Genomic DNA, 15,667 nt, shown 5'->3' on the forward strand with positions numbered 1-15,667 from the left:
TTCACTGGGATTTATTCAAAGAGGGAAGGATATTTATACACACTGTGTTGTGTATGGAACTCTATCTTACGCAATAGAGATTGGAGGGGAAGGGGCTAAGAAATATAGGAGGGAGATGACAAGGGAGAGGGTGGATTAGAGGAGTCAGTGGTCAGAAACTAGGCAGATTTTTAAGGAAGGACAGGATAAAAAGAAGAAGAGAGAGAGAAGGATAAATAGAGGAAAATGGGATATGAAAAAGAACAGTTAGGGGTTATAACTGTGAATGTGAATGGAATGAGCTATCCTATAGAACTAAAGCAAATAGCAGAATGGATTAGAAACTAGAATCCAAAAATATGTTCTGTACAAGATCCACATTTGGGGCAGAAAGATATGCATGGAGTTGAAATGCAGGGCTAGAGGAAAGCCTATCATACTTCAGCTAAAGTGAAGAGGGCATTTGAGTGAGAGAAAGTGCATTCTAGGCAGTGGAACAGTCTGTACAAAGGTATGGGGTGAAGTGGAAGGTTGAGTAGATCAGATTGTCTGGAAAAAAAGAATGTATCCCCAAATTGGTATATCTGAAGTTATAATTGACTAAATGTAATTCAGATAGAGCGTATTTATCCAACTGAGATGAACAGTTCATGCTTGGCTAATAGAATGTGTGGCACACAGTATGTCTGATTGGAGGCTCAAGTCTGTCTTTAACATTTCTCTTGCTAACATGCCAAAGCAAAATTAGAAGTAATTGAACAAGATAATCAGGGAAACTAAATTTTGCTAAAAGATATCACAGACTATGAATTAATAGCAAAACATTTACAGCAAATTTATCTGATAAAGGTTTCATTTCTCAAACATACAGGGAACTGAGTCAAATTTATAAAAAATAAGAACCATTCCCCAAGTGACAAACAGTCGAAGGATATGAACAGGAAGTTTTCAGAAGAAGAAATCAAAGCACATAGGCATATGAAACAATGCTCTACGTCACTATTGATTACAGAAATGCAAATTAAAACAACTCTGAGGTACCACCTCACACCTATCAGAAATGACAAATGTTGGAGGGGATGAGGGAAAATAGGTACATTAATGAATTGTTGGTGGAGGAGTGAACTGGTCTAACCATTTTGGAGAACAATCTGTAACTATGCCCAAAGGGCTATTAAACTGTGCATACCTTTTGACCTAGCAATACCAGCACTAGGTCTGTATCCAAAAGAGACAAAGAAAAAGGAAAATAACTTATATGTATAAAAATATTTACAGCAGTTTTTTTTCTTGCAGTGGCAAAGAATTAGAAACTGGGGATATACCATCAACTGGGGAATGGCCAAACAAGTTGCAGTATATGATTGGGATGGAGTACTATTTGGCTATAAGAAATGATGAGGAGAGTAGTTGCAGAAGAAACATGGTGACATCTATATGAATTGATGCAAAGTGAAGTGAGAAGAACCAGGAGACTGTTGTGCAAAGAGACAGCAATGTTGTAATGATGATCATCTATGAAAAACTTGGCCACTCTGATTAGTACGGTGACTCCTGGTGAAAAAAGCTAGCCAATTCTAGAGAGAGAACCGATGAGCTCTGAGTTCAAATTGAAGTATGGTTTTCTCACTTTTTTGTGATATGACTGATACAGAAATATGTTTTGCATGCTTTCACATGTATAATTGATATATTGTTTGCCTTCTTAGTGGGTGGAGGAAGGGTATGAGGGAAAGAGGGTATATGTGACTCAAAATTTTAGAAAGAAAAAAAATGCATTGTTAAAAAGAAAGAAGTTGGGGCAGTTAGGTGTCACAGTGAGTAGAGCACCGACCATGGAGTCAGGAGGACCTGAGTTCAAATCCGGCCTCGAACACTTGACACATGTACTAGCTGTGTGACCTTGGGCAAGTCACTTAACCCCAATTGCCTTGCCAAAAAACAACAAAAAATCCAAAAAGAAAAAGAAAAAGAAGTATAAATGTCAAAAATTCACAAAAACATTGCTTGAAAGTTTAATTATTTACATTTCTTTAGTTTTGTGAATCTTGAATAACAAATTTTTAATTTTAACAAGATAAGGCATTCGGTCATTATTCACTGCATATGCAACAGTTTCTGGGTGGCTGTTTCTCAGCCCCTTGGTCACTTGATCTATCTCCATTTGACCATTTCTTTTGCAGTTGTGTCAAAACTTTTAATGTGTATATCAAAGCCTCACTCTCTGGATTATCTTAAGGCTAGAATTACCAATGAAATCTTTTCAGTCACTGAGTAGTAGAAAATTGACTACAGTACAAGACAGTGGGGATGTTGAATTTTAACAAATTCTTAATAAACACTTCTGGTGTTGGGATCTTCTGTTCTGCCTCTTCAGTTAGGACTTAGACCCTGGCATTCAGGCACTGCCAATACTCATACAGCTTCTTTTCAAATTATCTCCTCTATATTTCACAAACGACTTTTGATATATTAATTTTTAATGAATGCAACAAAAGCCACTAATTAACTTTTTTGTTTGGCTACCATATGATCCTGTTGAGTTACCGTAAGCTTGTTATCTATTTATCAATCAATCCATAAACATTTATTAAGTATCTACTATATGTCAGGCACTGTGCTAGGCTCTAAGGATGTATATACAAAGAAGGAAGCCATCCCTCTTCTCTAGAAGTTTATATTCTAACAGACACTCCAGATCTTTTTCAGAGAGCGGTTGCCTAGCTACATTCCCCCCATCTTTGTCCTTAAGAAACTTGTTTTTGAATGTTTAAATATAAATTAAAATTGGTATAATATAACATTCTCAACTCCAAATGTCTCATGCCCTCTTTCTTCTCTCCCTTTTTTCCTCCTTCCCTTCTCTCCTTGCTTCTTTCTTCTGTCTCTTTCTCTATGTCTGTCCTTCTATCTCTGTCTGCCTGTCTGTCTCTCTCTCTGTCTCTGTCTCTCTCTCCCTTCTTCTTCCCCCACCCCTTTCATTGCTTGGAGTCAAACACAAAGCAGGAAGTAACTGGGAGAAGGCTGTCATAATTCTCTGATCTCTGAGCTGCATCCCCACATGATTTACACTGTAAATCTGCACAACTTCCTTGACTCTTCTGTGTGTCCAATTCTTTCATCTATACATTTTGTATAATACATTTTCTTAATAACAAGAATATTGTAATGTAGGACTAAGGAATTATCCCATTTCATAAAAGCATCCTTTCTGTGGTTTGTTGTTCTCTCCCACATCTACCTTATTAGACCGAAAGCTCACCAGGTGGGAGCCTCCTGCAGCCCTCTGTTTTATGCACACTCAGCATGCCACTGACATTCAATTTGTGCATGTTAGCAAGAGAAATGTTAAAGAGAGACTTGAGCCTCCAGTCAGACACAGTGTGTGCCACACATTCTATTAGCCAAGCATGAGCTGTTCACCTCGGTTGGATAAATACACTCTATCTGAATTACATTTAGTCAATTATAACTTCAGATATACCAATTGGGGGATACGTTCATTTTTCTGGACGATCTGGTCTACTCAACCTTCCTCTTCACCCCATGCCTTTGTACAGACTGTTCCACTGCCTAGAATGCACTTTCTCTCGCTCAAATGCTTCATCCTTCACAAATTCTTTCTGCTTTCTTCTTTTTTCCAATTATCTTGCACTTACTAAATGGAGTTTCCTTCCATCACTGCAGAAGAATGCATGTTCCTAGAGGGCAGGGATTCTTCATCTTTAGATACCTAGAAGCAAGCATGGTACCCTGCACAAAGTCAGCCCTCGATACCATCTGTTGAATTGAACAATGAACACAATTAGACCTTCAACCCTCGGCTACACTTGGTTTTGATGAACAAAAATCCATTAACAGTCTCTGCCTACAGAGTACAGTAGGGCACAAAGACAGTCATAGAATCCAAGAGTTGGAAGGAATTTTAGGGTTCATCAACTTGAAGACCCATGTGAGCAGAGGAATCTTCTCTCACTGACGCTCATCAAGTGGTCATCTACTAACAATAGCCATTTACCATCTCATAAAACAGTCCATTCTATTTTAGTATAGCTAGGTGGCACAGGGAATAAAGTGCCAGGCCTGGAGTCAGGAGGACTCATCTTCCTGAGTTCAAATCTGGCCTAAGGCACTTACTAGCTTTGGCACCCTGGGCAAGTCACTTAACTCTTTTTGCCTCAGTTTCCTCATCAGTAAAATGAGCTGGAGAAGGAAATGGCAAACCACTCCAGTATCTTTGCCAAGAAAACCTCAAATGGGGTCACAAAAAGTCAGACATAACTGAAATATGACAATACAGCAACATAACAGATTGACATAATGTTGAATCCCATCAACCTTGTGATGTATTCCCACAGTCTATTGTTGAGTCAAACTGGATTCATCTTGGTCCCACACCAGGCACACCATCTCCTGCCATCATGCTTTGCACTGGCCACCGACAGATTGGAGTGCACTCCTTCTTCTCTCCTTCTTCCCAGAATTCCTAAGTTCCTTTAACACATAGTTCAATCTTCATATTCCATATAATGTTTTTCCTGACCCCATCCACTGCTGGTGGTATCTTTTTCTGCATCTTGCATTCTTCTGTACTTATCCTATTCATATTTCTTTTACATATTTGCATATGCTGTGTATATGTTCTGCTGTCTCCCCTAATAGACTGCTACTTCTTTGAGCAAAGCTTTTTTCATGTTTTGGCTTTGTTTCTCCAATGTTTGGCATGTACTTAATGGTTTAATAAGTGCTTGTTGATTGAATATTTTGAATTTAAATCCCCTCCCTTAATTATTGTAAAGTTGATTCCCTTTATGCCCCTCCCTGCCCCATATAATCTGCCTTTGGATTTCTCCGTCCTTTTATAAAGCTCCAAACGCTTCAGGAGCTTTTTGGACAGAGATCACACAGGCCATGTCCCATTCTAGGAACTCTAGGAACGTGCCCCTCTCTTCACTTCTATGCCATGGAATTCCTCAATTCCTTCAAAACTAGCCTCAGGGTCCCCTTACTGTAGGAGCAATGAACTCCTCTCCATGAAGGGCTCAGAACTTTCCAATTAAGTTCTTTTTACATAAACTACTCTATTTGGTTGGGAACAGCATGCAAGTCATACCAGGTACCCTCTGGAGGGGCCACCCACCACTTTGCAACTTCCTTTTGTGTTTCGTTTTCCCTCATTAGATTGAAAGCTCCTTGAGGACGGGGACTCTTCTTTCTTTTATATCTGCCATACTTAGTGCCTAGAACATAGTAGCTGCTTAATAAATGTTTACTGATTATTGACTAAGTTTGTGCCCATTCTCTCCATGGATCGTGCTAATATGTGTGGAACAGTGTACCTCAGACTTTTTTGGGGGGGTGGTTTTATAATTACTATTTTTGCCATACCATCTTAGTAACGGTTTTTGCTAAAAAGCTAATTAAGACTAATTATTAGTGGGAAGAACAGCAGTGGGGGCTTGGGAGTGACAATACAAGAAATCTAACCCCTCAGGGTTATATCTAGAACCTGGAGAGAAACAGCAGTAGCCACACTCTTGTGTCCCAACGAGGAGTTTAATCACAAATTGGGGAATGACTCTATGAGGGCTATTGTATTGGTCATCCATGCGCACTGAGTACTAAAATGGACTCTTTTTATTCTGCTTTGGGAAAGCTTAGAAGTAAACCAAACCTGCACCTTGAAGGATTTATCCTAGGGCTCCAGCATGCTGAAGCGAGGACCCAGAAACAATAAGAATGAAATGGGGCCCGTCTTTAGAGGCTAGGATCTCTGAGTTATGAACCTAGGGCCATATCTTAGCCCCGAGCTGAGGCTCCTCAGTGGAAGAAGGAACCCGAAACGCCTCGTCCAGCACCTGCCTGTTACGCGGATGTATTTCTTCATACGTTTATACATGTGTGGGCTTTCTCAACCAAAAGAATGTGTTTCTAAGTGGGGAATGAGTCTTTTTTTTGTTCCCACTGCTTAGTCCAGTGCCTGACACATAGGAACTACTGAATTATTGTTGCGTTGAATTAAATTGAATCTCTCTTTGCTTCCACTAGAGAGAATAGGACGGAATCTCAGGAACTTATACTCAACGTCTTTCCTCTCAGGAAGAAGAGCGGAATTGTGGCTAGAGAGGCTCAGGATCAGGAGGGCCTGGGTTTAAGCCTCTATGGCCACAGTAAAGTCAGTAAAATTCTCAGGGCCCTGGGCAAATTTATAAGACTATAAATGACAGAATAGTTTCTGACTTGCATTTGAATGGAGCTTCCTTTCACAGAGTTCCTGAATGCAGCGAATCCATGTCTAATTTTTTAGAAAAATCAATCCATATCTAATGAGCACCTATCGAGCACAAATATACAATGAGGCCCTCTAAAATGTCTTCTGCCATGAATGACCTTATAATCTAATGGGGGAGATTAAGTACACACGTACAAAAACAGCTCCCAATATCAGAGAGAACATGCAGTGTGGATAGAATGCAGGATGTGGAGTCACGAAGCACTGAGTTCAAATCCTGCTCAAGTCCATAAACATTGCTGACCTTTAGGGACCTCTCAGAGACTGTTTACCAAGTTAGAGGCAGGTTGCTATAGGCGATAGTGAAGAGGGCTTCCATAATGTAAAATCCAAGTCACAGAGCCTGATGTATGGACTTATGATAGTCAGTCAGTCGGTCAATAAGCATTTGTTATTAAGAATTTACTGCATGCCACTTACTCTGCTAAGTGCCGGAGATAAAAAGAAAGACAAAAACCCAGTAATGAAAAATTAATTATTTGGACAATAAGTGGTACAAAAATTATAAAAAGGAACAGTCACTGTGGGTAGGGAAGGACAGAGAAACCTTCATGGAAAACTTGGGAGATGTGAAAATGGATTGAATTCAGATACATAGAAAGCAGGAGAAAAGATGGAGCATAAAACAGAGGAGGGTGGGTTCGAGGGACAATGAATGGCCATGTGATTTGATCAGAGACTTCAAGAAGAGGAGAAGTGGGAGATAATGAAAAGATTGGTGGAGTCATACCTGTGAAAGGCTTCAAATGCCAAATGAATGAGTTCAAACTCTAATTAGCTGACAATAACAGAATAAGAATGAGACTGTCACCTAACTCATCTAGTAGGACTAAATTTAGTAGAAAAAAAAGCACAGCATTAACCTTGGGTCCAAAAAAGTGATTGTCCAGTGCAGTATGGAGGAGGCATAAAAGGGAGATGTAAGGGAAGAAGAAGAACAGAAGAAAGGAAGGAAGGAAGGAAGGAAGGAAGGAAGGAAGGAAGGAAGGAAGGAAGGAAAGAAGTGGGAAAGTTATTATCAGCATCTCATATCCCATAAGGACCTGTTGAGAACTTCTGAATAAGGGAATGAATAATGAATGAAGGTGGAGGCAGTGAGGCATTACAAAAAGGACCCAGGATTTGGAATCTAAAGCTAGGCTTGAATCTTGGTTCAGCTTCTTCCTGCCTGCAGGAGCAGGTACAAATCCTTTCCCCAGGGGTTCTGAATCTGCACTCCCTCCCTAGCAGGTGCCTGAAAATACATTTCAGGGAATCCTTGAACTTGGAATGGAAAATTTTCTTTGTTTTCACTAACTCTAATGGAAATTTCACATTTCCTTCAATTATGAATGTAGTCAACAAATATTGGTCAGAGAAGGCCTTCACTAGGCTACTGAAGGGTCAATGACGCAAAAAAGGTTATGACCTCCTGCTTTGCACCCTTTGTGCCGCAATTTCCTCCTCTGTGGGATGAGAAGTTTGTATTAGATGATTCCCCAGATTCCCTCCAGCTCAAAATTCTCTCTTCCTTTGAAGAGGTACTTTAGGGGGGATGAATCAGAAGCAATAGGTTGACTGGATTAGCAAGAGATCATAGGATCATAAATACAGAACTTGAAGAGGCCTTGGGGCCACCTTGTTCAGGCCTTCAGCTGATGGGGACCCTGGGACCCAGAGAAGTGAAGAAATGACTAAGGTCACAGTGGAGACCCTAGAGGTACAAATACCAAGGAGGAGCTATTGGGCAGGCTGACTTTTATTGCGACAGTAAAAATGAAAGGCCAGCCCTAGGCAGTCATAAAAACAGGCAACATTTGTCTTCCAGGGGTCTTCATTCCTTCATTCAAAAAAAATTGATTAAACCTCTATGCAATGTTAAGGCTGGGCATTGGTCAGGGCAGGGGGAGGGAGATCCTGCATCTCAGCCATCTCTCCTTTGAGTGTTCTGTTTTCCAGTGTCCTCTTAGTTCTCAGTCATAGTAAAATGCTAACCATCTATAATGATCCCCTTGAGCCATCCAGAAAGGTTTAGATTCTATGTAGTTTCTAGTTTAAGAAGGCTGGGGAGTGCAAAATACATTAGAAGGATTCCTGTCAAAAATGGTTATTTTTTAATTGGTGTTTGAAAAGGTATGCTTCAGTTATCTGGAGAATCCTCTCATGGTGAGCACCTCTGCCCTTCAAGTACTAACTTTATTGGGATGCCAAAAGAAACTGTTACTGCCAACAGGGAAAAAAGGAACTTGTCAGTGCAAATGTATATTTTATATAGAGATAAATTTCAAGAAAATCTATTTTTCTATTTAATTTTTAGTGCAGTGATTCTATAGCCAGATTTTATACAGTTTGCTTGACAGAGAAATAAACCTAGCAGCAGCAGTAGTAGTAGTAGTAATGGTGGCGGTAGTGGTGCTGGTTCTGGTGCTGGTGCTGGTGTTGGTGGTAGCAGTAGTAGTAATGGAAAGTGTGACATGATAAATAGAGGGCAACTTCTGAGTCAGAAAGAATGGAATTCCAGAACCCCATCTAACTGTGACATCCTGGTAAGTAACCTGAACTCTTCAGTACTCGAGGAAGTTCTTTAAAGGGGGGAGATCTAAGCTCATTGTTTGTCTCCATTGGTTGAAGGTGTTTCTGTGCCTGCCTCAATGAAACAACACATCCCAACATATACGTGTATTAATGGTGACATCACTAGGTGACATTTACACAGCTCTTTAAGGTTTGCAAAGCGGTTTACATGGATCACTTGAAACAGAAGAAAGCTATGAGTTCGCCGCAGCTACCATTACTCGTATTTTATAGGTGAGAAATTTGGAATCAGAAAGATTGACTGACTTGTGCCTGGTCATCTAACGAGCACCAGCCAAAGGCAGATTTCTTCCTGACTACTGACTTGCACCCTAGTCACCATATTATGAAGTGAATATATTGGACTTCACTACCATTCAGAATGAAATGTCACAGTTTTGTATTTGATGGCAGTGGGTTCAATTATATGGATAGCCTAGAACTGCATGATCATGGAGGTTTTAATTTGGGGGAACCTGAGGGGTTTAGTGTCTAGGATCCTGGCCAAGAGTCACAAAGATCTGGGTTCAAATGCCGATTTAGACACTTGCTGGCCACGTGAAAACCTTTCTTTGCTTCAGTTTTCTCATTTGTAAAATGAGGCAGTTGGACGTAATGACCTTTAAGGTCCCATTCAGATTGAAATTTATGAGGCTGTGAACTTAAAAGAAATGATACTTTGGGGAACTTAACGTGAACAAAATCAAGTGAGGGAAAATGCTGTGTTTGTGTAATGCCATCTCACCAACGAAAGTTGGGGTTAATGATGATGCCTATAAGAAAGTCAATATGTGTTAACAATGTCAAGTTGATTAAGCACCTGCTAAGTGCCAGGCACTGTGCTAAGCATGGAGGATACAAAGGAAGGCAAAAATCAAATCCTGTCTTCAAAGACTTCACAACCCAATGGAGGAGACATCATGTAAACAACTAGGTATAAACGAGTTAGATACAGGGTAAAGTCACAGTAATATCAGAAGGAAGACCCTGAGGTGAAGGAGGACATGACCACCAAGAAAGGACGCTATTTGGGCCTGCACCAAAGAAGGTATTTTGTCTAGGATTGGGGAGACCACATTTTATTGTATCTTAATCAGAACGTATCTGGGCTAGCATATTTGGTTCTCAGCACCACACTTTAGAAAGACCATTGATAAACGAGAGAGTCAAGAGAAGAGGGCAAGGATGAGGAAAGGTCTTAAGGTCAAGTTATATGAAGGTCCATTGATGAATCTGGGACTTTAGCTTAGAGAAGAAAAGACTTAGGACGGAATATGTTAGCTTTTTTCAAATATTTGTAGAAAGATTTCAGTTTTTTGGCTTGGTCCCAGAGTGCAGAATTAGCAATAATCTGTGGAAGTTGCAAAGATGTAGATGGAAGCTTATGGCAAGGAAACACTTTCTAACAGATCAATTCTTAAGTGGGATGGATTGCCTTGGAGTTGTGATGGGTTCTCCTACTCTGGAGATTTCCAAGCAAAGGCTCTATTGACCATTTATCCTGCATGTTGTAGATACAATTCTCTTTCAGGGACAGGTAAAGAGACTTCAAGGTCTCTTCCAACTCACAGTTTATGATGCTGTTTCTTTTTTAGCACAATTTTTATCAAGTTGTGTGCATCATAGTTGCTGAAAGAGCAAAAGGATGATCAAAGACTCATTTTATTTCTCATCAATATTCAAATATGCTTTTAGCAAGAAAGTTAATAAATGAAATTATTGGTTTTGATGCTTATGGAAAATCTATCTTTGTTCCTCATGCATTCCTCAACAACAGGGTTTTTGCCAAGGTGATTGATCAGTATTCTCATTTTCTGCACTCCAAATCAGTAAAACAGCATTTGAGAATTCAAAGGAAGATGTAATACTTCACAAAACAATTTCCATACTTAATAAAAATAAATTTAAAAGAGAAATAATGTTCTACCTAGAAGTTCAGATCAACAAGACAGTTTAACATTCAGCACTGCACCAGGAGAAGATCAAAGTGGCAAAGGTAGAGTTTGAAGATCAAACGAATGAATCAAACCTCCAGGAAGATGCCCTGGAGAGATCCCCGTCTAGGAAAAGGTTGATTTGAATTAAACTAAGCCTAGAGACAGGCCTAGTTTTAAGATTCAAACTCGAATTCATGCTGGAACTTTGGAAACTGATTAAATAAAAATATAATGTTAACGTGGGGCTTCAGAGCTACAGACTGTACATTACATCATCTGAGTGTCGTAAAAACGACACGAAGCACCCCCACTTTAAAGATGAGGAAACTGAGGTTCAGAAAGTTATGTGATACACTCAGGGTCCCTCAGTGACTAAGGATCAGCTGGAAGAATTAGCCCTTCTGAAATTTAGGTGTAGCCTGTGATCCACCACACCACAATGCCTCCAGAGAAAGAAATATACCCCTCTCCTATTCGATGTTTGTTTCTTCCACTTAACATACATTCGAGAAGACTCGTAGCTGTAGTTCCTAGTATGTCCAAAGCTGAATGAGTAATTACATCCTTTTAATTTTTGTGGAGGAATCATAAGTAAGCCACGGGATAGAGTGAGGCTAGACAAGATTCCATCGATGTCAGGAATTCTCACTGAGGCAACTCCCTCTACCAACACCAATGCACGTTGGAACCTTGTAATCTGCAAGTTACAGTCTTGGAGAATTGCCACCTCCCCAGTGAGAGAGGCTGCGAAACCCTGGGCAAGTGTCTCGGTACCCCAGGCAACTCTAATGCCAGCAATACCATTGTCAGGAAATCCTGATCCAAAGTGACTGATTGACAAAGGAAAATAGACCCAAACTGAGTTTCCCCCTGAGGTTCCTGCCTACTGAACATAACAAACTCAGCGAACGTAAATATCTCCAATTTTATCTTATCTCTTAAGACTGAGCTAAATTAAATAATTACAAATACAGTAGCTGCAGGACAAAACTCTCATCTCATTTTTAATTAAGGTTTAATTGCCACTTTGGTGGCTGGGGCTGTATACAGGCCCTCACATACAAAGATGAACACAAAAGCAAGGACTAATCACGATAGCTGATGTCATTAATTCAGGGCCTTTGGGTTTAATGAGGCCTGCTCCACACATCTGGTCATCTGATCCTCCTAGCAATTCTATGAAATGGGTGCTATGGACATTACTAACCTCCATTCCACAGATGAAGTAAGATGAGGTAACGAGGCAATGTATGGCCTTCAGCTGTATACTATAACGGAAAATGCTAAAAGTTACTTGTGCCCCAAGAATATTGGGGCACAGTAGAGGAGCAGATACTCCTCAGAGCTATGGTTCATGGTAACACGGTGACATACTAAGCTAAGCACAACTGGAAACATTTGGGGCTAGATATTGGGGAGCACTTGAGGATATGAAGGCCTAGGATATGCTGTGTTCTGAGGTAGACACTGTGGAAGACAATGCAGTCCAGTGGAAGAACTTTGTGTCTGGAGAAAGAAGTCTTGGGTTCAAATCCCACCTCTGATAAATCAATTAACCTTTTCCTTAAGAAGCGCCTTGCTACTAGCTGTGCGACCCTGGGCGAGTCACTTAGCCCCATTGCCTCAAAAAAAAGTACCTCGCAAACTTAAGGTGCTTAACATACGCTTTAAAAATTAGACTGAGTGGATAAATCTCTTGAATGAATTGTGTAGTGTGGGGACAATTGGAGGGGTGGGACTCACAAAGTACAAGAGGCCTGAGGACATTGCTTGTGTCAGTCTCAGTCTCCAGCCAGCACATAGAACACATGACGAATATTTACATCAAAGAAATTCGTGGGCAGCCTCGCTCAGTAAACCTCTGAGCTTTAAACTGCACACGTTCCAAAACGCAGAATTGCATTTGCCCTGGACTGAGAAATGTTTTTTTTTTTCTATTAAGTAAAGTCAGCAGTTTACAAAACACAAGTGAGCCTGCCCTCTGTGTGAAACCACAATGTGTAATTAGTCCCTAAGTCCCAGACAAATGGCTAAGCAACCATGATTTCTCAAGGGGGAGTTTCCCCTCTGAGTCCCCACTGCAGTGCTTACATATCCAGCTGGAATCTTTGAGATGCTTCCGATGATGCCCAGGACCCTGATAGGAATTCTGTTTGAAAACTGGGCCAAAGAGCTGCATTGACCATGATGCTGCTGGTAGTGAATCTAACACCATAGAAAGACACGCGGCGTATATTGTGTTATGGTGCTGTCGACTGAAAATGCCACCTATTGTACTTTATACGGAGGGTACTCTTTGGGGCATGAGTAGATAGCTTTGATGAAGTCTGTTTTTACTCAAGACGAGATGACTTTAAAAAATGTGAAATGCCTATAAAATACGGATGGACAAACAGGCAATATATTTAAGTGAACCTATGGCACCAGCCACATCCTTGTAAAAATTAAAACCCTTCCTATAGGCAGAACTCTAGATTGCTTTGTGTCACAGTGGCCCACAAAACTGATGACCAAAGCCAACCATTTTGTGCATCTGCTTGCTTTGAACAATGCTTGGTTTTATTTATATCAAAAAGTCAAGTTAGCCTGGTATTTGCAAACAGAAGCAGAGAAGTAAAGAGCTTCCCAAGACATCCAGACACCTAGATAGGTGTCACAGAGCCACTTGGACCTTAGGTTACTCATCTACAAAGTGGAGATAGCATGCCAGTAGTACCTGTCCCATGAGGTGTTTGCAAAGCACAAATGAGATAAAGTTTGGGTACTATACAAATGTAGAGTATCATAATTATTTGAATTATTAATTAGTAGGCATTTGAAAATGTTTGTTGATTGATTGACGTAGCCAAGACACAGGTCATAATTAAGTACTTAACAGTCTTCAAATTTCATTTTTATTAGAATTCTCTTTATAATTGTGAGATCTTTCATGAGATTATAAGTTGCATTAAGGAAGGCACTGTGTCTTACTGACATATTTTTCAGTCAGAATACAGTCACTAAGTACCTACTATGTGCCAAGCACTGTCCTGGGCACTGAAGATAAGAAGATAGAAGTGGAACCGTCCCTGCCCCCAATCACCCTGTGTTCTACTGGGGAGACAATGCGTATGTATAGAGGACTTACAAAAAGATACAATATAATTTGGGGGGCCTCTTACTTTTAGTTTTTCTTGAGTCCAGCTCAGTTGCTGAACGTGAACTTGGGGTCCAGACACTTATCTTTTCCATGAAGTGCTAATTTCTAGGGGGAAAAATCCCGCAACTGAAGGAAGAAGAGAAGATGGAAAAGTTTTGTTTCTCTTGTTCTTTCAGGAAATATTTAGGAGGGTAAAGAAGTTTCAAATGCTGCTGTAGGCACAGGGGATGCCAATCCCTCAGTGGAGGCAGCACAGCATAGTAGAAAGAGCTGGATTTGGAAGACTTGGGCTCAAGTGTTGACTCTGTTCTTTAATACCTGTATGATCTTCTCCAGTACTTAGCATAGTGCCTGGAACAAGTAGGTACTTAAAAAATGCTTGTTGATTGATTTCTCCTATCTGGGATTCTGCTTCATCTATAAAATGAGGGAATTGGATGATATGATCTAATGAATCCCTTCTTGACCTAAGTATGATGATCTTATAAAGGATTAATAGATTAATTACATATTATATAGATTGTGTGGTTAATATCTATATCTAAATATATATGTATATATATTTGGTGCTAGGAGTAGTGCTACATAGACAAAGAAATATAGATATGGCTGGAGCTATGGGTATAGATGTAAATATAAATATCTGGAAATGTCATGGATCAGTGAGGAACCCATCTCTACAAAAGCAGTTCTGAAATTGTTTTGCAATTTGGAGATCGGTTTGGGCATTGACTTGCCCGAGTTGACAAAATCAGGATATGTAAGAGGAAGGACTTAAGCCCAGATATCCTCAACATTATTACCAGCTTCCTCCCCATTACAATACCCTACCCTACCTCACAATATCAGTGGAACCACATGTGGCACCTGTAGCCATATTTGATAGCAATGCTAGGTCATAATGAAAACTCATAATGTGATATAGGATTATAATGAAAAAAAGTCGATTGAAATAAAATTGTAAGGGTTCATTCTCACTTGCTTACAGGTTTATAATTATCATCCTAGTCTACCTGTCACTTTATATCCATTCATCTAAACCACAGTCTTTGAAATGATGCACGTTAATATATTATAATGAGACACTTAGTGGTTTCAGGTTTGGTACACCAGTTAAGCAACAATTACTTAGACATTCTTCTAAACTCAATTCAGTATACTTACACTCCTCTTCAGGCCTCTTCCTAAGTGGAGCACGCACTTCCTGAATGCCAGGACTTCTCAGAAATTGTGGGGGATTCCTGTGCCTCCGTAGGCTCTCCATCCTAACAGCAAAAAAAAAAAAAAATCCATTTTTATTACTATCATCTCATGGACTTATTATAACTTTGGAGAAAAGAAGTAGCATTATCTCAATCTTTCAGACATGAAAATATAAAGCAACTTAGAATTTATCAAAATGTGAGTCAGCCAATAGGGAGTAGAAGAATTCCCCCAGCCAGTCAGTCTTGAACACTATCTCTTGCTAAGAGTAAAGAAAGAAGGGGTGGAGGACTACTCATGCATATGCAGCTTGCTTTTCAGGGTTTCAGATGACATAAGGCCAGGTGGCAGAGATAATACATTGGATGACAGTAAGGAGCCAAGGAAGAGCTCAACAGACAAAGACAGAGGTAGGGAACCTGTGGCCTCGAGCCACATGTGGCCTTTTAGGTCCTCAAGTGTGACCTTTTAGCTGAATCCAAACTTCACAGAACAAATCCCCTTAATAAAAGGATTTGTTGTGTAAAACTTGGACTCAGTTGAAAGGATGCACCTGAGGACCTA

The 15,667-nt window shown here is 40.1% G+C and overlaps 1 protein-coding gene across 4 annotated transcripts in view; it reads right to left on the reverse strand.

Moving 5' to 3' along the window:
* LRRC7 (leucine rich repeat containing 7) overlaps window positions 1-15,167 on the reverse strand; it is a 442,956-nt gene extending 427,789 nt beyond the window's left edge. For 3 of the 4 annotated variants that reach the window (XM_036753704.1, XM_036753705.1, XM_036753707.1), the window contains exon 1: window positions 15,065-15,164. In XM_036753704.1, coding sequence (XP_036609599.1) covers window positions 15,065-15,164 — 100 coding nt within the window. Of the gene's footprint in view, window positions 1-15,064 lie in introns of all 4 variants that reach the window. The other variant, XM_036753706.1, reaches the window with a different exon arrangement.
* Window positions 15,168-15,667: the final 500 nt, after the last annotated feature.

Source organism: Trichosurus vulpecula, chromosome 4 (assembly GCF_011100635.1).
Source record: "Trichosurus vulpecula isolate mTriVul1 chromosome 4, mTriVul1.pri, whole genome shotgun sequence".
In the NCBI taxonomy this organism is placed as follows: Eukaryota; Metazoa; Chordata; class Mammalia; order Diprotodontia; family Phalangeridae; genus Trichosurus; species Trichosurus vulpecula.